The 26,252-nt window shown below is 45.7% G+C and overlaps 1 protein-coding gene across 1 annotated transcript in view; it reads left to right on the plus strand.

Annotated features, from left to right (window-relative positions):
* Window positions 1–2,593: 2,593 nt before the first annotated feature.
* Window positions 2,594–26,252, plus strand: part of Rassf3 (Ras association domain family member 3) — a 57,646-nt gene continuing 33,987 nt past the window's right edge. Inside the window, exon 1 of the mRNA XM_005079790.4 lies at window positions 2,594–2,834. Coding sequence (XP_005079847.1) covers window positions 2,724–2,834 — 111 coding nt within the window. The 5' untranslated portion in view covers window positions 2,594–2,723. The remainder of the gene's footprint in view (window positions 2,835–26,252) is intronic.

The following is a 26,252-nucleotide window of genomic DNA, read 5'->3' on the forward strand; positions in this document are numbered from 1 at the left end:
CACACACACACACACACACACACACACAATGCTCACAATGCTGCTATATGAAAAATGTAGAAATATAATAATTATGCTGCTTTTGCTTTTTGCTGCTTGAAAGTACTGACTGACTTTACATTGTTATCAAATCATACTTTTTTTTTAAATCTTCAGGGCAGGGCAATAAAACCTTGGGCCCCATTTATGAAGGTGTTCTACTACTGGACTATACCTTACCCCCATCATGACTTTTTTATTACATGTAATTCTTATGAGGCCAGCAAGATGGCTCAGCCAGTTAAAGGTGCTTGGGGTGCAATCCCTGCTATTTGAGTTCATTCACCAGGACCCAGGTAAACGTGGAAGGATGGAACTGATGTCATAAAGTTGTCCTCAGATTTCCACAGGTATGCCATGGCAGGAGTGCCTACACACAAACACTAATCATTTTTAAAATTAAAAAATAATAATCCTGCCAGGTGTTGGTGGTGCACGCCTTTAATCCCAGCACTAGGGAGGGACAGGCAGGCAGATCTCTGTGAGTTCAAGACCAGCCTGATCTACAGAGCGAGTTCCAGGACAGCCTCCAAAGCAATACAGAGAAACCCTGTCTCGAAAAACCAGTAAATAAATAAGCAAATAGAAATAATAACCCTACCAGGAGGTGGTAAGACACACCTTTAATCTGAGCACTTAGGAGGCAGAGGCAGGTGGATCTCTAAGTTTAAGGCCAGGCTGTTCTATAGAGTGAGTTATAGGACAGCCAGGGCTACTTAGAGAAATCCTGTCTTGAAGCAAACAAACAAAACAACAAAGCAATCCCAAGTGATTTTGATGGAATTCTGGCATCTACAAAACTTGATTCACTCCCTCTTAAAAACACAAAAAATCATTTTTGTTTTTGTTTTCAGATGGGGGTCTCACTATGTACTCTAGGTGACATGGAACTTGCTATGTAGACCAGGCTAGCCTCAGATTCAGAGATTTGCCTGCCTCTGCCTCTTGAATGCTGGTATTAAAGATATACACCAGTGCCAACATGCTAGACTCAAAAAAATAATTTTTTTTCTGGTGTGGTGGATTAGAAGGTACTTTAAGCATATTTCCCCTCAAAACAGTCAAAGATGGAGTAATTTGTTCTGGGTAAGGGACTCCACCCTTTCTGTTTATAATAAAACAAGTTCGCTAAATTATTTAACACACCCATTACTCAAACGGGAGTATTTAATGAAGACACTGTTGTTTCTATATGGTAATATTTGAATGATGTAACAGTAAGAGTCAAACAAGACAACTCTTGCATTAAGTAATTGTCCTCTTCTCTTACTTTTGTCTCTGTAAAACATACACAAGGAAAGTTAAACTTAGCTTTCCAGTCACCAGGTGGCTGGAAAGAGGTCTTTAATGGAGAGCCTTTAAAACAGGCTGTGACTCTGAGGTCCCTCTGGGGTTGAGTTCCCTGGAGTGAAAAACTCTTTTGCAAACTAGACTTGTGAGTAAGCCTGGAGAAAGGCCGATTAGCCAGTCTCCTTTCTGCCCGAGGAGGGATAGAAGGGAGGACACCGTAATCATCTCTTTTCTTTCTATTAAGCCTTGAAGCTTCAAAACCTCTTTCCCTTCAAGGTCTCTGCAAGGAAATTAATAGGATTTAAGTCACCCCCATCACACCAAGATGAAAATGACCCTCAGGTGACCGGAAGCAAAGAAAATGACGCATTAAAATATTTAGCTGTTGCAAGGATTTTTTTCCCCCAAAGGTAAACTAGTTTGTGGTTGAACAGGGTAGTCAGACCTACTTGCCCTCACAATTTAACTTGTCCCCTGTAGGTGGCCGTGTAAGGGCTGCTTGTGGAAGGCGACATTTACAACGTGCATTTAACTAAAAGCATTGGCTTGTACTGTGATTATGAAATTTGTCTTTAGCCATTCGCATTTGGGATGCGCCTTCGCCTCGGGGAGGCGGGAAAGCGGTGCGACCCAAGTTTAACCAGAGAGGATGTTTTATTTCGAATAAGCACAACCCAAACGCTCTTTCTCCACCCACCTCTGCTAATATAACGGTCAGGGAGGGACGAGCAGCACGCCCCTAGGTGTACGGTCTCCACCAAGGACGAGCCCGAAGCAGAGTGGAAAAAGCTCTCTGTTGTACTCCCGCCCTCTCCAAACTTCGCTCCCAGTCGTGGGGGACAGGAGGGTCACTGAGGAATTTGCAATTTCCGGGAGGTTGGGGAAGCACTCACGAGCGCAGTCCCAACAGGGGTGGCCCTCGAACCCGACTTCCCCCCTCGCAGCGCACGGCTGTTAGGCCGGAGGGGCGTGGCTAGGGGGACAGGGGCGGGGCTTCACCTGCGTGCGTGCGCGCGCGCGGAGCGGCGGCCGGTGGGGGCGGGACCTGGGCGGGACCTGTGTTAGAACTGGGCTTGATGGGGTCTTGGCTGGCCTAGGGCGGGGCTTTGACTGGGCGGGGCCTGACTTGGGGTGGGGGCCTGGACTAGCCGGGGGCGGGGCACAGGAGGGGGCGGGGCCATGGCTGGTCTGAGCGGGGAGGCGCCTGGAGAGGGCGGAGGAGCCTGCGGGAGGGGACCAGGCGGCGGCTTGATCGGCGGCCGCAGCTGCAGCAGGACGGCCGGCCGGCGGCTCGGGGCCGCGCTCCGGGAACCTCGCGGGGCGGGCGGGCGCCGCACCCCGGCCTGGCCGCCTGCGCCCCGGGGAGGCTCCCTGCGCGCGACTGGACCAGCAGCATGAGCAGCGGCTACAGCAGCCTCGAGGAGGACGCGGAGGACTTTTTCTTCACCGCCAGGACCTCCTTCTTCAGGAGAGCGCCTCCGGGCAAGTCCCGTTCGGGTCAGCCGGTGAGTGGCGTGCGCGGGGTTCCGGCCCCACGTGTCTACCCCCCTGAGCTGGCCGATGCTCGCCTGCGGGCTTGCGGGGTGCAGAGGGTGGCCTCTGCCCTTTGGGATCCTGAGAGGTGCTGGAAGCTTGTGTTGTGGGCGTGGGGCGCCCGCGGCGAGGGAAGGAGGTGGAAGGGCAAGCAGCCAGATGGCCTGGGCCGCTCTGCTTGGGGACGCGGGCTGCTGGAGCAACTCCAGGAGCTTGGAGGTCCCCGGGCCACTCGTTGCTCCTTCGGCAGCCCTTCAGGGGCTGCGGCCGGGTCTCCGCGCCGTCCTGGCTGCAGTCCGCTCGATGGCCATGAGTGGCCTGAGGGCACTCAGTGGCCCGGGGTGACCGAGCAGCCCCCAGTACCGGCAAACTGTGGGGCAGAGACCGGACGATCGTTGGGGCTTACTAAAGTTTGGGTCGCAGGACCCGAGCCTGGCGTTTCCTTTCAGGTCCAGTTTGCGGGACGTCTTAGGTAGACTTAGCTCCAGAGGGCTGAGCTTTACGCCGGTTTCTTCCTTTTTTGGAGGAAGGGTGCCGTGGGAAGCGTGGCTTGGGAAAAGGCAGTACGGGAACTTGTGCCAGTTTCGCAGATCGTGACAATGGTTATTTTTTAGGGAAGTTTTCCAGTCGGGGCACTTTGGTCCGACTTTTAAGGTCGGCGCTTGAACCTGTGGCCTTCTGGTCCTGGAAGCCGCGCCAGGCCTGTTTAGCCAGATCATGTTCTCATCAGATTTAGAGACTGCAGCGGAACAAACTTGTTGCTCCTAAAACACAACAGGCTCGCACTGGAGATTTTTATCAGAGCTCCGGAGATGAAAAACAAGAGAAACCAATCGTTGAGGGGCCCAGTGATGGTGGGGATTTTGGTGGAGAGGAACTCTGCCCAGGCTGTCCTTGCCAACCCTTTTAAGTTTAGTGGAGTACTTTTTGAAGTAAAATTTATTTATAAGATTTGGAAGTTCTAGTCTTTTTTTGGTCTATTAAATTTCCAAGCTCAAGGGAGGAGGGGGGGTGAAGGCTGAGAATGAAGTCTAGTGGTTTTATTTCTACCAACAGCTAACCTAGGGAAGGGCTGGAGGTGGGTGCTGTTAGGTTTTATCGTCCTCAGACTTCAGGCCGCTCTGTTTCCTGGGGCTGTCTTTTATTTTCATTAGAATGTGCTAATGCATGAATTTGGAAGTCTAAGATTCCCTGCCTGGCCTGCCTCCTGTGGGTTAGAGAGACGTGTCTTTCTTGCACCTTGTTTTTCTCTTCATTGCTGGCCTTGGTTTCCCTTCATCATTGGCATTTTCTCCTTCCACTTAAAGCTGCGAAGAGCTTGTACTAGTTTGAAGCGTGTTCCGGAGGTGACTAGTGATTTCCAGAAAGCTAGAGGGTTCTTGAATTCTACAGGTGGAATATTGTGGTTGGACTTAAGTTTAAGAATCCTTCCCTGCTCTTAAAAATGTTGAAACAGTAGGCTGGGTGTGAAGATCAGTTAAGGAACTTGCCCTGTACTCCCTGCATAATCTGCGTGGTGGTGGTGGTTCACAGTCGTGTGTGTGTGTGTGTGTGTGTGTGTGTGTGTGTGTGCGTGTGCGTGCATGCGTGTGCGTGCAATTCAAGACCATCATCTAAAACACACACAGCAGCATCACTTCTTTCTCGGATTATATACACTTAATATTATATACACAGCAGCATTTCTTTCTCAGATTATATAGAGTTAGGCAGTTCAGCTCATATGCATTCACATATGTAATAGTCATCTAATTGTGTGTATGTGCATATCTGTATATATCTCGTAATATTGCTTATTGAGCTCCGCTATGAATGCGTATGCAAGGCTTGTGTTAAAAGATCCGCTTCCTGGGTCTAACAGTTCACTGTGTATAATTTGAAGCTCTGTTGCCTGTTTGTCCCATCTAGTTTAGCTCATGCAAGGTGCTAAGTTGTAGCAGTTGTTTGCCAGTTAAAGAAAGGGTTCTTGGTGAAAACGGTTCTGAGGCCAAAATTTATTTGTTTATTCAGTTACTAATTTTTGAGACAGTGTCTCTCTACATAGCCTTAACTGTCCTGGAACTGACTCTGTAGACAGGCTGACCTCGAACTCAGAGTGCCGGGATTAAAGTCATGTTCCACCATGCCGGTCTGAGCCCTGAATTTCAGTAGGCATTTGATTTTATTTAAAGAAGTGACTGTATCCTAAGTTCCTGATTTGTAAATGAGGAAGTAGAAAACACTTAAAGCAAAGCACTTTATGGTAGATATTTCTTTACCTTGATACTCTCATGATTATGAGGCAAGACAAACACTTCTAATACACAGTGCCTTTACCTCTTCCTTGAAAGGTGGGGACAGCTGTTGCCATAGGGATCTATTCTTGATAGCAGTGATTTTTCCCCCCTCCCTTATCTTGTACCACCTGTGGGAGAGCTACAGAATATGGTTTCTGGAGCTCTTGCAAATATTCAAAGAAAGCAAGAAACCTCTGGTGAATACCGGATGAGGAGAAGGGAGAGTGTTGGGGAGGGGGTAGGCGTTTCCTTTCTTCTCCTGCCAGTCAAGGAAACATGATCCAACTCCTTTCCATCTCCCACGATAACAAAAAGAGACATAAAGAGAATGATGTCATGTCGTTTTCTCATCTTATTTGATACCCTGATTATTTAAAATAAATAAAGAAAAAGGGATTGCAGATCTGTGTGAAAGTGTTAAAAAGGGCCTTTTAGGTGATGCTATTTCTGTCTGTCTCCTCTGGCTTGAGCCAGTGCCTGACTCAGCAGTTGCTCGGTAAATACTAGTTGAATGAATGATTTCCTGACTTGATGATACCCCTTTCAGACATATCCTGTCTGGGTTCCTCCAGGAGCCATCTGAAGCAGGGATGAGAGGAGAGAGAAGGTTGAGTGGTTGTCTAAGGCCTTCGCTCAGACACCAGGAAGGCTGTGGATCCTCTTATTCAGATTCCATTTTCATTTTCTTAGCAAAAAGATTACTTAAAATTCCATTTTCCCTTGTAAATATGGATGTGCACCTGTCAATCATTTCTCAAAGTTTGACTCTTTCTTACACATCATTACGGTACTCTCAGTTCGTGTTTGTGGACGCACCATATTTCAGGTGACTCACCTAGGGCTGGCTGGAGAGATGGCTCAGAGGTTAAGAGTACTGGCTGCTCTTCCAGAGGACCTGAGTTCAATTCCCAGCAACCACATGGTGACTCACAACCATCTGTAATGAGATCTGATGCCTTCTTCTGGCCTGTAGGCAGACGGACCACTGTATACATAATAAATAAGTAAATCTTGAAAGAAAGAAAGAAAAGATCCACCTAGTCTTAGTTTTAATAAGCAGACACCAAAAATGTCCACAGTTCTGTAGTTACTAAAATCAAACTGCCTCAAAATATAGGACACATTCAGGGCTAAACTTAGATGTCTTTTTTTTTTTTTTTGAGGCAGTCTCAAAACTGGCCTCAAAACTCTCCATGTAGTTAAGGATGACCTCTAACTCCTTGATTCCCCTGCCTTCTCCTGAGTGTTGGGAGTCACACCCAGTTTTCTGGAGATCACTCAAGGCTTAGGACACTTAGGCAAGCATTCTTCTGACTGAACTATACCCCCCAGCCCATGTCTTCCCTTCCAGCTGAGGGGATAGCCTTTGGTAGTTAATAGAATAAGGGACACGGTTTCCGTTTTGGAAGTGGAAGAACCCGATGTCTCCAGAACCCGAGAGGACTTTGCATACCACCCTCATTAACAACTTATACCGAAGAACCGTGAAAGCAAGCCTGCAGTATGCCAAATAAGCCTTCAGTTTGCTTTTTGGGTTGGCGCCTTATTCTTCTAGTAGTCATTTTGTGCCTATCTGGTTATGATTTATTAGACAGCTCAATAGTATGTGTTATACTCTCTTAAATTTTATTATTTTTTAAATTTTATATGTATGGGTGCTTTGCCTGTGTGTATGTCTATATCATATATATATGTGCCCATTGAGGTCAGAAGAGGGCATTGGATCCCCTGGGACTGGAGTTACAGTTGGTTATGAGCTGCCATGTGGTTGCTGGGAACAGAACCTGGGTCCTCTGGAAGAGCAGGCAGTGCTCTTCACCTCTGAGCCATCTCTCCAGCTCCTGCACTCCCTTTATTAGTGTTTCCTCCGGAAGTGTTGGAAGTAGGTCACTTGAGCAAAAGAGTAGTGGTTTAGAGTGTCAGCATTGTTTTAGCTATACTAATTTTAACCGATTATAACTGATTACAAATAGTCCCACCAGCAGTCTTTTTTTAAATCAATTTTATTTTATGTATTTGGGTGTTTTGTCTGCAAAAGTCTATGTCTTATACATGTGCCCGGTGCCTGCAGAGGCCAGAAGGTGTCAGAAACCCTGGAACTAGAGTTATGGATGGCTGCTGGGAATTGAACCTGGGTCCTCTGGAAGAGCAGCTGGTGCTCTTAACCGCTAAACCAGCGCTCGCCAGCAGTTTTGCACATCTTGCCTGCCTGACCATTCTTACAGCCCCCGTCCACTGGACTTTTGTGGTCGAGTCGGCGGGGTTCACAGAGGTACATTTCTCTAACTGCCTTTCAGAACGAAATCAGCCCCAGCCTTCTGTAGCCTCGTCTGAGCAGTGTACGCTGGTGTTTCTTCTTTTGGCAAACATCTAAGATTTGGAATTATTTGGAAGCAGTGACAAAAAACATTTATGAAAAGAAAGACTAAAAATATCCAATAATGTGGTTATTCTTTTCAGACTTCCTTTGGCAGCCAGTGCCTGTCATACTGTGGCCATTATTTTTCTAGTGGGAAAAAAATGACACTGAGCCCATCCTTCCTAGTGGTGTCTGATCCAAGCTCTTGGCCTTGAACATGAGGTGCTCGCTTTCTCCGTCCTCCCTGGCCTAAGTAGCTGCCTTTTGGGAAAGGCCGTGCTTGGAGGCTCGGAGGCTGCTAGCCAGCCGTGGGGCCCCTTGTCAGAAACCATAGTGGGAAACTAGAGTAGTGTGAATGGCTGGCTGCATCCAGCCAGTGTGGTGTTGGTGTCATAGCAAGCACTCCCAATCTCTCTCTACATCCCAGCTCCTCTCCGCGGAGAGCTCTGTACACCCTCGCTCCTAGGAAAACCAGGGAGTCGTGTAATTGAATATGGAGGTGGAGGAAAATCTGACAATAGCGAGAGGCTTCTGACCCAAAAGCAAATCCAAAGTCAGACCCACAGTGAATCCTGTGTTCCCACTTGATGTGTTGGTTGCATCACCGAAGTCACGGTAGCCCTGGTTGTGCTCACACACCCTGAGAAGTTTGCACAGCGCACGTTGACACTCCACACAGCACCAGCGGACACTAACTGAAACGCCTCACGCAGATGAGAGTGTTTATGTTTTGAAATAGTGTTCTGACGGAAGGCATGCTTTTGCTTGCAGTTTTGTACTGTTGTATGTGAGTGTGAGTGTGTGTGAGTGTGTGAGTGTGTGTGAGTGAGTGTGTGTGAGAGTGTGTGTGAGTGTGCGAGAGTGTGTGAGAGTGTGAGTGTGTGTGTGTGTGTGTGTGTGTGTGTGTGTGTGTGTGGATTTGGAGCATCCCCAGCATCCATGATTAGAAAATCAAATACTGGCCAACTCTGAAAAGTGTTGAAGATCTATGTCTGTCAGTATCAGATAGCCAGTCAGGATGTAATTTGTTATGTGCAAATAGACAAGTATAACCATCTTTTAAAATGCAGATTTGCCTATATATAAAATTTCACCACTCAAGACAAAAGCCAATTTGCATACTAGTTAGGCTTGTCTTGTGGTAAAATTTTATATACACACACGCACCAGTTATTATAAAATAAATTCCTTTAAAATGATTTCTACACTTATTTATTCTCTCTGTGTGTATATGCATGTATGTATATGCATTTGTGTTGTGCTGCTCATGTGAGGGTCAAAGGACAACTTGTGGGAGTTGGTTTCCTTTTGTCCACCATGTGGGCCCCAGAGGTCAAATTCCCATCATCAGCTTGGTGGCAAAAGCCTTCACTTGCTGAGCCGGCTTCCTCTTTTTGAGAGTGGGTTCTTCATGGCTCAGGCTGGCCTTGAATTCATAATACAGCCGATGTATCCATCCATGGTGACCTTTAACTTCTGATTTGGGTGCTGTCAGTTAAATCAGGGTTTCATTCATGCTAGGCAAGCACTCTACCAACTGAGCTGTGTCTCTGGTCCCTGTAATAATTCCTTCACGATTTGTCATCAGTCGTGTTTGATTTTTGTGTGCTTACTTTATATACCTGTAATCTCAAGTCAAGTTAGAAGTTCCCCTGAAGAACAGGGAACTTGATTGGGAGACGTCTTAGCAGAGGAATTACCAGGAAGTTCGTGTTCTTGGGGCTAAGCAGGCTTTTCCTTTGTGAGACCATCCGAGGCTTTAGACACAGGAACTTTGCTGCCCCTGCTGCCTTTGAGCTCCTGGGCTCATGTAGTCAGCACTCTCTGGTTGGGCTGGTTGGGACCTTAGGCACACCCCACAGCTCCTTGCTTGTAACTTCCTGTTTGGAGAAAGCTACTCACTGCTCTGTGTATTCATTTAGTGAATAATTGATTCTGTCATCTTTAGGGATAGAAAACTGTACAAAGAGTGGATCAGATTTCTGGTTAGCCAACCAAAGTAAACAACTTCCTCTCTTTCCCCTAGTCTTCCTCCCACCCCTCCCTTCCTGTTTTTTTTTTTTTTCTGTCTGAGTCTTGTAGCACTTGTTGATTACCAACTTGCCATGCAGCTGAGGATCGCTTTGAACTTGTGATCCTCCAGCCCTACAAGTTCTGTAATTACAAGTGCACACCACCACACCCTAATAGGGTTCCAGGGATCTAACTAGGGCCCTTGTGTGAACTTGGCAAACACTCTATCCACTGAACTGTATCTCTAGCCTGGTATTTTTCATTTTTCTTAGTCTAGTTAACTCTGACTTAGCTGGTGCAATGGTTTTTATTCTCCTCCTCCTCCTCCTCCTCTTCCTCTTCTTCCTCCTCCTCTTCTTCCTCCTCCTTTGTTTTCTGGGACTCACCCTATAAACCAGGCTGGCCTCCAACTCACAGGCTGGCCTCTCCCTCCTGAGTGCTGGGATTAAAGGCTGTCTCACCACTGCCCCAATGGTTCTTATTTCTTAGTTACAATCCTTGTCCTCCCCCTCCCCCCCCCCCAGTTGTGATTCTTTTTTGGGAGTGGTTTTCGAGACAGGGTTTCCTCTGTGGCTTTGGAGGCTGTCCTGGAACTAAGTCTTGTAGACCAGGCTGGTCTTGAACTTGCAGAGATCTGCCTGCCTCTGCCTCTGCCTCCTGAGTGCTGGGATCAAAGGCGTGCACCACTACCGACTGCAGTCCTGATTCTTGAAAACGGGGCTTAGAACTTGGGAAACATTTTCATTCTACCAGTGAGTTACATCCCAAACCCCTTTGATTTCTTTGTTCCTGGTCTACTTGCTAGATAGACCAGGCTGGACCCCAGCTCACAGGTACCTTTCCCTCATGTGCACCAACAGGGAAGACTTTGTTTTTAATGAACAAAGTCAAATGTGCTCTTGACTAGAAACAAGGGTGTTGGAGCCTGTGACACATGACCGAAGCTTGAAATGCATGTGAAAAACACGTCAGAACTGACTTAGGAACAGATGACCCTTCCAAAGCTGTGCTGTCCTGCACATTGGCTTCCTGTAGTTACTAAGTCCTTGAAATGTGGCTGACCTGAATTGGAATGGACTGTAAGTAAAAAAATACCCACCAGATCTTAAAGGCTTAACTGTAAAAGAAAGAAAGAATGGAAGACATCACAGTAGTTTTAAAAATATGGTGAAATGTTTATGAATATGACGAAATATGTTACATGCTCTCTTGGAGCGTATTCATGTGCAAGAATTGTCCCTGATGGAAACATACGTACTGCACTTGACTTACATGTCCTGTGTGCAGGATGTGAAATATGTCACACATGGGAATGGCAATGTTTCAAGTATATTGACCTAAATTAATTTTACCTATTTTATTTAAAGAAAGACTTTATTTGAAAAACACTTTATTTTTGAAAGTTGTCTGTTGGTTTATGGAGAGAGTCAAGTCCTCTCACTATGTAGACCAGGCTGGCTTCGAAATTACAGAGATCTGTCTGCCTGCATTTTGCTCCAGGGTTCTGGGATTTAAAGGTGTGAGCCACTGTGCCCAGCCTACATTTAATTGTGTGTCTGTGTGTCTGTCTGTGTGTCTGTCTGTGAACACAAGTGCCACCGTGCTAGTATGGAGGTCAAAGGCCAGCTTGTCAGAGTCAATTCTTACTTTGTATATATAGTGTGAGTCTGGGGAATCAAACTCAGGTCCTTGTGCTTGGCTGCAAGCACCTTTTTCCTGCTAAGCCATCCTACCGTCCTCACCTATTTTTTAACACCTGGAAACTTTAAGGACACACATGGATTATATTATATTTTGGTTGGATAGGGTTGCATACTGAAGCAGAGTTTAAATCTTCATCGTCTGGGTGGCTGAGGCTTGGGTGGGGGTGGGGGGTTACCAGCCAGGCATGCTGGGAAGAGTTTTGTTTATGAAGGGGGGTTTGCTCATTGCTGTGGGGAACAGTTCCTTTTTGGCCTGCCTTGGGTCATGCATACCAGCATTTTGAGGTTATGAAACTGTGTGTGGGGAACATCCCCCCCCCCCACACATGTGAGCTAATAGGATAAAACTGGTTCTAATGGCATTCCACATGCAACTCTGTGTTCAGCTTGCAGAGAGAATGGGACTCATTACTTCGGAGTATTAGAACAGAGAGCTTAACATGTATTTTATGGACTGTAATTGCTAACTGCTGCTCTATGATACAGTGGGCTAAGAATAATTTACTAACTCCTTTCTGCAGTGCTCCAGTTACTAAACAAAGTTAGATAATGAGAGGAGGGAAAAGGATAAATTTGGAAATTGGAGACCAGGAGAATGGATATCATAGATGATCTTAACTTTAACAGACTTGGAATGTAATCAACAAGGTTTTCACTTGAAGTAATGGGAACTGGGGGGTGGTGTGTGTGTGTGTGTGTGTGTGTGTGTGTGTAGGCTAGAGAGACTGAGAGATCAGGGAGGGTGGTTTTCTAAATGCATTTTCCAAGTGTTGACTGCCTGTTAGGCTGGGTCTTAGGGATTCAGAGTGAACAAAGCCACTTGAGTTTTGAGACTCAGTTACTGGTCTCTGTCAGCCGTCTTGCATCTGACAGCTCATCTAAGGGTAATCATTTGGTACTGAGTTGGTCTTCTTGTGACACATTTATGTTAGCTTGGTGTCTTCAAGGTTTGTCCTTCCCCTTTCAGGGTGAATAACAGTGTTTGCATGTACTTGCCATTTTTCACTTAACTGTTCATGTGGGTTACTATGGCCTTCGTGTGGACATGCAGATAGATACCAGTGAGACAGGCCCTGCTTTTGCAATTCATTGGCATGCCTACCCAGAAATGTTGTCACTGGGTATCCATTTGTCATGCAATTTTTGACTTCTTCTGTTATTTAAATCAAATTCTGGGATATTTCTGATGACTTTGCTTTTCATTTGTTGTCTATATTGTAGTTTATTAAGTAGCTATGGTTTTCTGTTTATTGAAAAGTATGTCTATGACCAAATATGACAATAACTTCTATCCAAGAGGTGCAAATACAATTCTTGTTACCTCTGTGTGGGATTGAATGCAGGCTGTTAGGTTAGGCAGGTTCTGTGCCAATGAGTGATTTCCCAGCATTTGGTGATTATAATTTTTATATGCCAGTCATGAGCATTTTGAGTGTGAAAGTTTTCCATTTTGGATTCATCCTTTAGATGTGCAAACATAAAATGGGACTAGGGTGCAATCTGGCCACTCCTCTGGCTGCAGCTCTGTGCTGCCTTGGCCTTTTTTAGTCCATTTCTTTGTCCCTAACCTGGGGCTCTGTTAGGTATAGTCAGTCATCAAAACAGGAGAAAGACCCAGCTGTGGGGCCTGGAACTCCAGCACTGAGGGGTGGGGGAGAGGGGCGTGGTTTCAAGGATAGTCAGTGATGCGGAGAGCCATCCTGTGGCCTGCAACTGCCGCAATGGGAGTTCAGCGTGTTTTAGTCTTACTTGGTTTCCATTTCTTTAATTAACAGGGACTTTACTATTTTTCTGTTTCGGATCTTCTTTCTGTGTGAGCTTGGCTTCACCCACGAACTCTGACCCCTCGTCAGTGAGGCTGGACAGATCTCAAGCTCCAGTCTTGCCCGTTGATCTGGTAGTTCCCCTTTTCTGTGGTCGGCTGAACTTCAGGTTATGTATGCTTTGTTTTTTAAAAACTTACCCTGTAGTAGAGGGACATTCCATATCTCGGTGCTTGGAAATCCTTGAGACCATGTTGCAGGCTGACATCACTGATCCTCAGAGTTTCTGGGATGGTTATGGCTCTTGTAGTTTCAGGTCAGGCATTGCCAGGAAGGCGGAGCCAAGAGTAAAAAGGGCAGGGAACCAAGGGGACTGTAGTTTTTGTTTGCCTCCATTTTTCAATAAATGCAGGGTCTGTTTGTCACCTACCTTGTAGGATTCAGGGGAACCAGAGTCATCTAAATAGAACAGGGTATTAGAAAAAGGATGACAAGGCTGGAGAGATGGATGGTTCAGGGGTTAAGAGCACTCACTGGCTGCTCTTCCAGAGGTCCAGAGTTCAATTCCCAGCACCCACATGACAGCTCACAACTGTCTGTAACTCCAGTTCCAGGGGATCTGACACCTTCACACCAATGCACATTAATAAATTATAAAGAAAAAAAAGGATGATAGAACAAATGACTAAAAGCCACCCAGCAAGGAGAATTACAGGGTGTGCTTCTAGGTTTATGGTGCCCCTGAAGAGTCACAGTTAACTAGGAGCCCAGTGTCACCATCCACTCAAGTTGGTGCCTCTGAAAAATCACTGTAACTGCCTTGTGCTCCAATGTAACTTTTTCTTCTTTCAGCTTTTTTTCTTTTTTAATTAACCAAATGAACATTTTAAAGAGTTACTGCCAAGCAATATACATGCCTGTCGTTAATCCCGGCAGCATTAGGAGGTAGAGGCAGGAGGATCTACCAGCCCGGTGTACATAGAGAAACCCTGTCTTGAAAAATCCAAATAAGTGAGTGGGTAAATATCATAAACAGTTACTCTTTGGTGTTATGGTAGACTGTAAGTCAGTCCTCAATCTCTCCTGTTCAGTATTTGTCAGCCTGTAGTGGTTTTACATACACAGGATTCAGTTTTCCAAACAGCAAAACAAGTGAAAAATGTGTGGAATTACATAGGAAACACTTGCTATTGTGATTTGCAGTTAGTGGAGAATCCTGGGAAAGTTAATTTGATTTGACTTGATTGTTCGTGGGATTTCTATGGCGTTCAGATGAGAAGCAGGCCAACAGGAGTTTTACTGCTTCAAGATGTAGCAGATGCAGGCATAGCATGCGAGGAGTGAATTCAGGGAAACTGGGCCACAGTGAGTAATTTCCCAGCTATGGGAAAATGTAAATATTATGTACATAGTTAAAGAAACAATAACATTACTTTTGTCCTTTTCAGGTCTGTCCCTGTTTGTTTAAACAGACTTGCTGATTGCCTTTTTTTTTTTTTTTTTTTTTTGAGGAGGGGCAGTCTTCCTTTAGGGGGAAGGTTTGAGGAGGGGCAGTCTTCCTTTAGGGGGAAGGTTTGAGGAGGGGCAGTCTTCCTTTAGGGGGAAGGTTTGAGGAGGGGCAGTCTTCCTTTAGGGGGAAGGTTTGAGGGGGGCAGTCTTCCTTTAGGGGGAAGGTTTGAGGGGGAGCAGTCTTCCTTTGGGGGAAGGTTTTGCCCTTTCAGACTTTTCTGAAGTTTGAAAGTTGTGTTCTTGTGTTTCCTCTGATCACCGTTGATCACGTTGCAGTCATGTTGCACGGAACCGCCATGCTCAGTTTGATCCTTGGTTTCTGCTAGAGGGCATTTGTTCCATAATTCTTTTTTTTTTTTTTCTCTGTCGCTTTTGGAGCCTGTTCTGGAACTCAGTCTGTAAACCAGGCTCACAGAGATCTGCCTGCCTCTGCTTCCCGAGTTTGCCCCCCCCTCTCTCTCCCTCTCTCTCTTTTTATAATCTTATTTATTTATTTATTTATTTTCGAGACAGGGTTTCTCTGTATTGTTTTGGAGGCTGTTCTGGAACTTGCTCTGTAGACCAGACTGGCCCTGAACTCACGGAGAGCCGCCTGCCTCCGCCTCCTGAGTACTGGGATTAAAGGCGTGCACCGCCAACGCCTGGCTGTGATTTTATTTTTATTATTTTGTTTGTAGGACATTTTGCCTGAGTGTATGTTTGTGTATTACATGTGTGCACCTCAGAGGTCATGAAAGGGTGTTGAATCCTCTGGAACTAGAGTTTCAGATGGCTGTGAGCCACCACGTGGGTGCTGGGAATAGAACCCAGGTCTTCCAGAAGAGCAGCCAGTGCTCTTAACCACTGAGTCATTGCTCTAGCTCAGTGGTTTTCAGCCTTCCTAATGCTATGACCCTTTAATGCAGTTCCTCGGGTTGTGTGGACCCCCCCCACCATATTTTGGTTCCTATTCCTTAACTGTAATTTTGCTTCTATTATGAATTGTAATGTAAATATCTGTCTGATATGTGGATATCTGATATGCGACCCCCAATGGAGTTGAGACTCAGGTTGAGAATCAGTGTTCTTAGCCCTTTCTGTAATCACCCTTGCCAGTTGCTAGGGAGAATTTGCAGGGAGGCTGTTCAGGGTAAGAAATACTTTTCAAAAAGTATGTCAACTCAGATTCATTCCTGCTGGAGGGAGCTCTGTTTCAGTTTTGTTTATTCTTTGTGTGCCCGAGCGCGCGTGCGCGCACACACCCACACCCACCCACCCACACACACACACACACACAATTGTGTTTGTGTGGAGGTCAGAGGACAGCTGAGGGAGTTGGTTTTTTCCTACTGTGTGGGTCCTGGGTTATAGATCAGGCTTTTTTAAAAGCCGGGTAAGCAGCCAGGTAGTGGCGACCGTGGTGGTGACTCACCCCTTTATCCCAGTGCTCGGGAGGCAGAGGCAGGCGGTTCGAGACAAGCCTGGTCTACAAGAGCGAGTTCGAGGACAGCCAGTGCTGTTACACAGAGAAACCCTGTCTTCAAAACAAAACAAAGGAAACTGCACGTGGAGCCCTTCTGGGAGGGGAGACAGGAGGACCTTTAAGGTTTGCTGCCTACCTAGTCTAGTCACGTTGGTGAGCTCCAGGTTCAGTGAGAGCTTTGTCCTAAACAAACAAACAAACAAACAAACAAAAATAAAAAGACCCAGAAACCTAGGTGTGGAAGCGATTGAGGGAGGCTCCGGTGTCAAACTCTAATCCTAACATGTGTATGCACACACATGAGCACACACACACATGTATACATAGAAATGGATATGTGGGGTGTGTGTGTGTGTGTGTGTGTGTGCTGCCACGGATATACGCTCAGAAATGAAGAATTGATTGATCGAAGCAGTTTCGTACAACAGTTCAAGTTTAAAGCAGGCTAGCTGTGTGCCATAGACAAGTCATCACATGTCTGTAAACTAATGCCTGCATAGCATTAACTAATGTTAGCAGTTGCTGTCTCTAAGAGGTCCCACTACCTGTGATAGTTTACCCTTTTAACTGAGCAGGCCAAACAGAGAACCTCCTGGCATTTGAGAGATTTAAAGTGAACCAGTACAGTCAGTCAGAGGGTGAAAGATGACAGAACATTACACATTACACGTCTCCTTGGCTGTCTTAACTGAAACAGGCAGGGCATCTCAGTGTAGTTGATAAGGGACACCAGTCATTCCTGGAGGGTATTAATATTTTTTAACTGCTTGCTATATCACCGTGTTGTCTTCCTTTCCTGGGAAAGGAGCTGTTGTTGCCTGACTCCCTTTCCGAGCCTGAGGCCACTTAAATAAAATCTAGACGTCACCAGCTTTTTTCCTTTCAAGCAGGCCACCCTGGCTAGAGGGAAGATACTTGATCATATAGACATATGTTGGTGTCACAGAGCTATGGTCTTATTTTAAAGTGTACGCTTCCTTTCTCGTGACTTGCCCGGCTGCAGGTCCCGGCTGTAAAGCTCTGTTCTCTTGACGCAGTGACAGCCGCGCTTCCTCCTGGGGCTCTCCTTTTTCCTGGGCGGTCTTGTGCTCATTGTTTGGGGACTTAGTCACTGTCTTCTTTCTGGTGTTGATGACATCAGATGAGATGAGATAATGCACACCAACTGCAAAGGGGGCAGGGGCCAAGGCTGCTGTCCTCAGAGCTCTGTCCTGGCTGTGGCTGGCTGCTCAGCCGCCTCCCACAGTGCCTGTCTCAGCTGGGGGAAGGGGGGTTGCAGCTCTGCGGCGTGTGCATTGTGCGCCGCTGGGCGCTTGCACAGTTTGAATGGACTTGCTTATGCTTGAATGCAGGCTTTGAGGAAGTGCAGAGTCATGGGATCTGTTTGGTCAACCCTGCAGAGTTCCTTTCTACTCTGGGGATAGGAGTGGGGTGAGCCTTCTGGGTTCTGATGTTTAACCTCTATCCTGACCCCCTTCCCTTTGGGTTTGTGTTTCTTACCAAGAAAATTGGTTGTCTGAAACTGGCCTTATGTTATGTTCTGAATGCCTTTACTAGCATGTTTAATATATAATCTCAATTTTAGCTTTAGTGTTTTTGATAAATTCTAAAGGACTCATAGATGAATGCTTTTGTTGTTTGTTTTTCCAGACAGGGTTTCTCTGTGTATCTCTGGCTGTCCTGGAACTCGATTTGTAGATCAGGCCGGCCTCAAACTCCCCGTGCTCCCGTGCTTGGAGTAAAGGTGTGCACCACTACTGCCCAGCATGGTCTTTCTCTTTTTTTTTTTTTAAGATGTATTCATTTTTGTTTTACATGTATGGGTGTTTTGCCTGCATGTATGTCTGTGTACCACATGCTTGCCTAGTGCCTAGAAGGAAGTGTCGGTCAGATCCTTAGGGACTTGGAGTTCCAGAAGTTCATATCAGAGATTTGGGAACCTTTGGGAACCTTTGGTAGAATAGAAGTGGGTGTTCAACAGAGGTTAGCCTATTATTTCTAGTGTTCACATTGTGCATTGATGACATCTCAGTAGGAATTTTTACTAAGCCTGTTAATCGGTGGGGTGGCTGGGGAAATGGAAGGAGGAGACACGTAGGTTTGGTTTTGTGGGTGTGTGTGGGGGAGGAGGCAAGTTTTTAAGTTTTTCATTGTAGCCCTGGCTGTCCTGGAACTCCCTCTGTAGGCCAGGCTGGCTTCAAACTCAGAGATCCACCTGCTTCTGCCTCCCAAGTGCTGGTATCAAAGTTGTGCCCCATCATGCCTGGCAAGATGCTAGTTTTGAATTTGTCACTACTGTTTCTGGGATCTTCAGGGGTTCCTTTAAGTCCCTGAGTATTTGGTTTCCTAATCTTAAAGACAGATATTACAAGCAGGATTGACCGAGACACTATTCGGGACAAGTCTCTAGACTGTCAGTCAAGTAATTGCCAGTTTGGCATTGTGGGCCTGTGTAGAGGCTTACAGAACAGTTTGTGCCTGCATCTTCTAGTGTAATTGATTATAAATTTTTAGCCCATGTAACAGGGGAATAATAGTTTTTGAAGGTGAATGCCATCTATTTTCTTCTACAAAGAGGTGAAAATCAGAACACTTGATATCTAAGTTTTTGTTTTGTTTTGTTCTGTTTTTTCAAGACAGGGTCTCTCTTTGTAGCCCTGGCTGTCCTGGAAATCACTCTGTGAACCAGGGTGGCTCGAACTCATAGAGATCCACCTGCCTCTGTCTTTCGAGTACTGGGATTCAAGGTGTGTGCCACCAATGCCTGGCTTGACATCTAAGTTTAAATTTTACCTGGAGTTGATTTTGTTGTGTGAAGGAGTCTTTGGAGAAAGAGGACATTCTGGTGCATTGTTGGATGTATCAAGGGACTTGGCAAACTGTAGTCTTGCATTGTCTATACTATGCAGATTGTGAACTTGACAAAGATAGAGAACAATTCTGGTTTATAATGCTGTAGTTGCGAGTTGATTGATGGGAGTCCATTCTGGGAAACGCATCATTAAGTATTTTCATCACATGAGCTTCAGGGTTGTACGTGTACAAACTTAGATGGTATCTCTCGGTCATTCACTTCATATGGCCTCTTGATGCAACATGAGAGGGAATCAAAGAACACAGATGTAGGATCTGCAGGACTGTTGTTTCACAGGACATCTTGTAAAATCACGATACAAATATATTTAATAAATCTATAAGCGAGTCACATAGCCACACTTATCAAGTGTTCTGTCACTAGTGTGTGTGCTCTGCCACTACTAGTGGAGTTCACACCCACGATACCGCTAGTGGAGGCAGAGTGTTGTCCTACTGTTACTATAGAGGCTGTTGCTTTCTTAGACTATGTGATTTTCAGTGTGTGTGTGGTGCCTGGCACAAGAACAGAGGAGGAAGTTCTATTGGTTTTTATTTTCTATCTTTATTTATTTATTTATTTATTTTGGTAGTGGCATTGCTGGGATGGAGCCTTTATGCTGAATGAATGCGTTAGTGAATTATATCCCTCATCCAAACACATTTGTTAGTTTGCAATCTGGTTTTAATTTGGTCAGGGTGTGTCATAATCAAGAAGAAGTTGGGTTAAGGCAGTGAACCTTTAAGTGGCTTTTCGTTTTGTTTTTGTTTTCAATGGAGTAGTAATAGACAGTGCTAATAAATTCTGCATTTGTGTGGAAGTCAGATTTAGGGGAAATGGAAGTACATTGGACTGGGCATTGGGAGACCTGGGTCCTAAGCCTACTGCTTTGTTAACTATCCTGGTGATGTTGCTACATTTTGGGTTCCATTTCTTCCTCAAAGACCCTGACTAATTAGTTCTTTAACAGATGGTTGGAGTGGAGTGAAAGAAATGGTGGTTATGCTTGGGAGGAATTTTTTTAATGAATGCATTGAAATTGGATGAAAGGAATTGAAGTGAGTTGATTGGTTGTTTGTGTTTGAGAAATGAGCAGAAGATGCAGACCCTTTCTTTTCTGAAGAAAGAAATCTTTTGAGAGAGATTGAGGAACTCGTGGTATATTTAATTCGTCCTTTTTTTTTTTTTTTTGTGCCAGCAAGAATGAGTCTCATGCCGACAAAAAGAACACTTAAACTTGTTCAGAATAGGTTGCGGGAGTTACAGATACAGCACAACGAAAGAGCCCACCAGCGGTGCCATGCTGTGTTTAAGAATCCAGTAGACTTGGACGCGGCTCACTTGGCAAAGTGCTTACTTGTCATGTAAGTGTAAGGGCAGGGACCTAGTGCAGTCCCCAGAGCACATTTAAAATGTGGGCGTGGCTTGTGTTTGTAACCCCAGCTCTTTGACAGAGTCTCATGCACCCCGGTCCCGCCTCAAACTCTTGCTAGGTAGCTTGGGAGTGACCTTAACCTCCTGATCCTCCTGACCCCACTCCCACACCCTCCAAATTCTGGGATTCTAACATGGCTGCAGCCACATGCTCCTCAGGGTGGCTTGTCTCCATCTGGAGGCAAGTGGACTGATTACATATTCAACTTATTTATCTGACCTTTCTGCCGGATAGGCCATAAAGTCTGCATTTTTCTGCTTCCCCTTTTTAAATGTTATTGCAGGTGTGAAGAGAAGAGTTTACTAAACAGTAAACTCTGTAAATCCTCTGGCATTTCCAGCAGTATTGGGCCACTTAGCAGCTGTGCGGGATGCAGGAGCTAGGTAGGCGGTTTCTGGGCTCCCCTGAGGCTCTCTGTGTCCCTTCCTCTGTGACTTAGTGTTCCTACTTTCTGAATGTATGCCTTATCCCCAGGGCTGTGACCCTGCAGGATTCACAGAAGAGCTTTGCGTCATGAGCACACTGCCTAGCAGAAGGTCATGGCAAGTCCCTGACAGCCACAGTGGTGCTCCTGGGGGATGGCAAAGGCGCCCAGGTGACCCCAGACACAAACAGGGCCCTTTACCTGTGTGATACATTCTGTGTATGCATCAGACCTTTGACAAGGACATTGCTGCTTCATGTGTCAGAAGATGCTCCCAGGGGCGATGGGTTAGAAGCTGGGCCAGCCAGGCAAAGTAGGGGAAGCCACAGTCTAGCTAGTATGACTGTCCCATTCGCAGAGGTCAGAGAATGAAGACGGAATGCCATGCACACAGAACCAGGAAGGAACAGCGGTAGTGAGGGTAAGCTGACTGGACCAGTGTGAAGGTTAGTGGTGGCCACTGACCTTCCTGTGGCACAGCTTACAAGGGCTGTATGCAGGGTTTTACATTTGAAGACGATGGGAGGAAGAAACGCCTGGATCTTGAGTTTCCAGTGTTCCTATTTCCATTACTGAGTACAGCCATCATCAGCTGAAAAATACTCGTGTACAACACGAGCGAACGCCTGCATGATCCCAGAGTGTCATAAGGGGAGTTGTGATTCATTTTAACTTTTGGAATGCACCCAGGCTTTTAAATTTTCTTACAAATCTGAAAGGAAAAGAAACCATCAGCACTGGGTGATGGTGGTGGCGCACACCTTTAGTCCCAGCACTTGGGAGGCAGAGGCAGGTGGATCGCTAGGAGTTTGAGGCCAGTCTGTTCTACAGAGTTAGTTCCAGGGCAGCCAGGGCTTCACAGAGAGAACCTGTCTGTAAAAAAGGACGAAACAACAATCAGCAATATGTGACTAGCCTCAGAACTTCATTCGCCGTTTCCTTGAAACACATTTCTAAAACCTTAATTAGAGACAGCTCTTAATTATGACAAAGCTTTCGGAAATCCCCATCTTCTTTGTGGCTCAGGAGACATTCGTCATAGTCATCGTTCTGCAGGCATCCACAGTGTTAGTTGAGCATGGACAGGACACAGAGCTCTCTGGGTGCTGTATAAAGTTGGTTGGTAAAAAAGCTTTTCTCTCTCTGTATAAGGGACTTCCCCAGTGTGTGGGGTATGACCAACACACTGTATGGATGAGCACAGAGCTAGTCGGCCTATGGAGACCTAACCATGTCTGCGGCATTTAGGCACTGTTGAGCAGCAGGCAACTTGGGTGTTTGCTTTTGAGACCTAGTGGGTATCTTTTGTCTTCCTATAGAAAAAGCACTTGTGTATTTTGAAATGTTGTAAAGGAACTTGAAATCATATGAGTCTTATGGGAGATTTAGATTCATTCATGCATGCATTGTGTCTTGGACATCAGCATCTGAAGGGATGGACTAATATGTATTGATTGATACTCTTCGGAAATGCTATGTCATGCACCTGGGGGACGGGGACACCGTGAATCAATGGTCCTCATCACCGTCTTTCCGTGATTTCCAATGAGATACTTCCACTAGAGAATCCAATATTGCAATAGGAAGGAAATGGCTTGGGCAGTCTTATGGTGTCAAGGTAAATATTAATGTCTACAAGGTCAAAACAATAGAAAAACTTTTTGTTTAGTAGTATGACAAAGCAATTCATGCATAGGATAATTACATAAATTATATCTTTTGGCTGCTATCCACATTAGAAGATTAAAAAAATGAAGTCCCTGGGTCTTCTGTCTTGGCTCATTTTCTTTATCTCTGTTTTTTGTTTGTTTTTTAATGTTTTTTAATCAGTGCTATGTTAACATAGTACATCTTCTCATCAGTCATCATTTCTGTCATTCTGTCTTGTTCCCGAGTTTGGTTCCAGTTGTTGTAGATCATTGGAAGCCATTTTCCTGTTGCTAGCCCTCTGATTATTACCTCCCAGTTGCTTGGTTACGAATAATATTGCAACAAGCATCTTGATGTTTCCCCTCCTATGAGACTTTAGGGTCTGAATGCATGGATTGCCTATTCATGGGTTGGAATCTTCATGTTTGCAGTCTCATAGGTTCTTTTGGTTTCATCTTCGACATGGGAAATTTGGAGATAAATTCCTGATATTTCAGAGGTTGGTAGGACGCACCTGTGAACCAGCACTTAGAGACTGAGGTGAGAGGATATAAATTCACGCACCCTGGGCTGTGTAGTGGAACCTTGTCTCAAAAGAAACAAGAAAGAGGAAATGAACTAGTATGTTGGTTAATTTTTTTTTTGCAGTAGCAAAGGATTTGTGAGTATTCGTAGTTTAGAGGGGAAAGTCCAGTGTAGAGCAGATAATATTTATTGTGTGTTAATGATCTACAGCTTGATTATATAAAGTCCCATTTAATTAAATGCTTGCATTTTTTTCCCCTAGGAACCTCAGTGGGAACTACAGAGAAAGTAACTACATCCTCTCTCTGTGTGGGATCCTGGGGTCTTCAGGCTGGACTCAGAGTGCATGTAGATAGAGCTAGCACAGGCACAGGAAACTTGAACAAATAACTTGTGTGTGTGTGTGTCTGTCTGTCTGTCTGTCTGTCATCTATTATCTGTCATCTCAGCCATCCATCTGTCAATCTATCTGAGCCAGGGTCTTATGAATCTCAGGCTGGCTAAGATGTTGCTATCTAGCTGAGGGTGACCTTGAACTTCTGATCCTCGTTGCTGCACATCATCAGTGCCGAGGAAACGGCATGCTCTATCATGCTTGGTTTTGTGTTATGCTGGGAGTTGAATTCAGGGTGTCATATATGCTAGGGAAGTACTCTGTCAGCTGATCTATAGGCCCAAACAAAATAGTTGGTGATTATTATTATTATTATTATTATTATTATTATTATTATTATTATTTTGGTGAGACAGTGCCCTTCCTGTCATCCCTGATAGCCTGGAACTTGTCCTGTAGCTTGAGGATGGCCTGAACTTCTCATCCACGTCCTGAGAGCTGGGATTCCAGCGTTCGTGAACACCCTCATGTTTTGCAGTGCCGGTGCTGGGTACCACCCAGGACTTTGTGCACGCTGGGCAAGCACTCTACCAACTGAGTACAGCCCCGGCCTCCTAGTTTATTTTAAAATCTCTGTTTAACCCTTCTCAGAGGGCTCAAGTAGCAGGCGAAGGGTGCCTGGAATCTCAAGGACGGCACAGAGCATGAAAGGTCTTTTTGAAGTAACCTGGCACTGTCTCTTGGGCTGCAAAGAGTCTGTTTTCTTATCGTGTTCTTCCTACTCCAGTTGCCCAGGTGTGCTTTGCGGTTTCTAGGGTACCCACTGGACTGGCTTGAGGCTGATGGTTCCAGTTTCTTCATGATCCTTCTTTCCTTTTTTAGAACATTTATGAAACTTCTTTTCTTCAACAGTGCCCTCAAAACAGTTTTGCTGTACAATGTAGTCGCTGCTCCAGAGTTTCTCACTTACTGGTAGAATCCAATGGGAGAGCCCTTTATGGTAGACCTGGCCCCAGGGTCCTGTGGTGGATACTTACTGGCAGAGGAATCTCTGATCTTCCTGCTATTCTGCAATGAAATAACAAGGAGACAAAGCCCTGGATTGTAAAGGAATTGTGGTGGCTTGAAAGAAAATGGTCCCCATAGTCTCACCGAGAGTGGCACTATTAGGAGGTGTGGCCTCATGGGAGGAAGTGTGTCCCTGGGGGCGGGCTTTGAAGTCTCAGACGCTCAAGCCAGGCCCAGTGTGGCATTTCCTCTCCCTGCTGCCTGCAGATCCAGATGTAGAACTCTGAGCTACCTCTCTACCACTGTGTCTGCTTTCTGCTGCGATGACAATCTGAACTGTAAACAGTCGGTTTGTTCTCAGAGCAGAAATCACCATGAATAACCTAGGAAATGGCCGTAAGATGGTTGGCATCACAGCTAGCACACACATCTAGAATTGTCCTGCCATGCTTCGAGGTTCCATATCTAGTTTTGAACCAATTTGATGGATCATAAATCAATGCTCCATGACGGATGGAGGCCCCGCCCACCATCAGCCATGTCCTAACCATTAGACAGCAGTTCATGGCTCTCCTCCCCATAGTCTGGTTCATACATTCTTTCTGCCCCTTCTTCTCCAGGTTCTGTGGCCTGGAGGGGGTGATGCTAGTGCCCTGTTAAAGGATGAGCCCAGTGAGCATTCTTACACGTACATTTGGCGGACACACACTCCCGTTTCTTGTGGATAATTAAGAGCAGAATTGCTGCGTGTTAGAGGACATTGATGCTTGGCTCTGGTACCAATGTATGTGTCCACAATCAATGTATGAGATTCCATTCACTCCACATACTTTCTTTCCAGTGGTGGTGTTAGATGTTTGGTCCCTCCCACCCCCATGCTGGAGAGCTAGGTAAATGCTCTACCACTGAGTTATTAGCCTAAGAGTGTGTGTGTGTGTGTGTGTGTGTGTGTGTGTGTGTGTGTGTGTGTGTGTTAAAGGACTTATTCTGTTTCTCTGTGTGGGTATGTACATGAATGTGTGCAGTGCCTAAGGAGCCAGAGGCATTAGATCCAATGGAGCTGGAGTTAGATAGAGGCAGCTTTGGGCCTCCCAGTTTGGGTCTGGGAAACTATTCTGGTCTTCTGCAAGAGCATTTCAAGCTCCTAACTGTGGAGCCATCTCTCTAGTCTCCCTCGTGTGGTTTTTAATTCTGTCTTCAGACAGGAGCTTAAGACGCTGTTGATCAGTGTGACCTGGCCAAATGAAAATAAATGTCATTATATAAGGTTCCACTCAGTTGCTTACTTATTAAGTCAGCTGTCCCAGGGACAACCCAAAACAACAACAAAAACAAAAAACCAGCAGGAGGCTCCAGTAAGCACTAGAAGGACAACAAATAACAACAAAAAATCAGAACTCTGCCCATTTTTTCTTTGAAGCAACCTTGGCTAATAAACTCTTATGGCATTTTTCTTGTATTCTTTCATGATAAGAATCACGCTGAAATTTCAGCAAAAGGTACTTCAAGTTCCTGTAGGAAGTGTGACTTGACTCCTTCCCAGGTTTTGCCCCTTTGTGTTTCTTTGTTGAAAGGCCATGGTGGAAAACTCCTAGACCTTGGAGTTCTGGCAGCAGTGTTAATCAAGGGCGGGGGCGGGGGAGGGGGAGGGGAGGTGGGTACAGCACTGTGCTAAGTGATTTTTCTACTCTATAGCTCATTCGGTTTCTGTCCTGACCCAGGAAAGGGGCCACCATTATCTCAGAGGAGGAAGCCAAAGCTTGGAGGAACTGCTCATGTTTCTGCACCTGGTAGTGTAGAAGCTGGAGTTTTAATCTAGCTCTGTGACTGTAAAGCCTGCCTCCTCGGCCTGTTAGCTTGTCAACAGTTAATCAAGGGGCCCGGGATATAGTCAGTTGGCAAAGTGCTTTTCTGGTGTGCACAAAAGCCTGGGTTTGATTCCCAGCACCGCGTAGAACTGGGCATGTTGGTTCAGGATGGTGAGATGTGGTATCTGTACCACACTGATGCTTGGAGCCATGGAGGTTAGAAATGGCCCCAGATACCCTGGCACTGGAGTTACAGATGGCCGTGAA

This window comes from Mesocricetus auratus, unplaced genomic scaffold (assembly GCF_017639785.1).
Source record: "Mesocricetus auratus isolate SY011 unplaced genomic scaffold, BCM_Maur_2.0 Super-Scaffold_100011, whole genome shotgun sequence".
In the NCBI taxonomy this organism is placed as follows: Eukaryota; Metazoa; Chordata; class Mammalia; order Rodentia; family Cricetidae; genus Mesocricetus; species Mesocricetus auratus.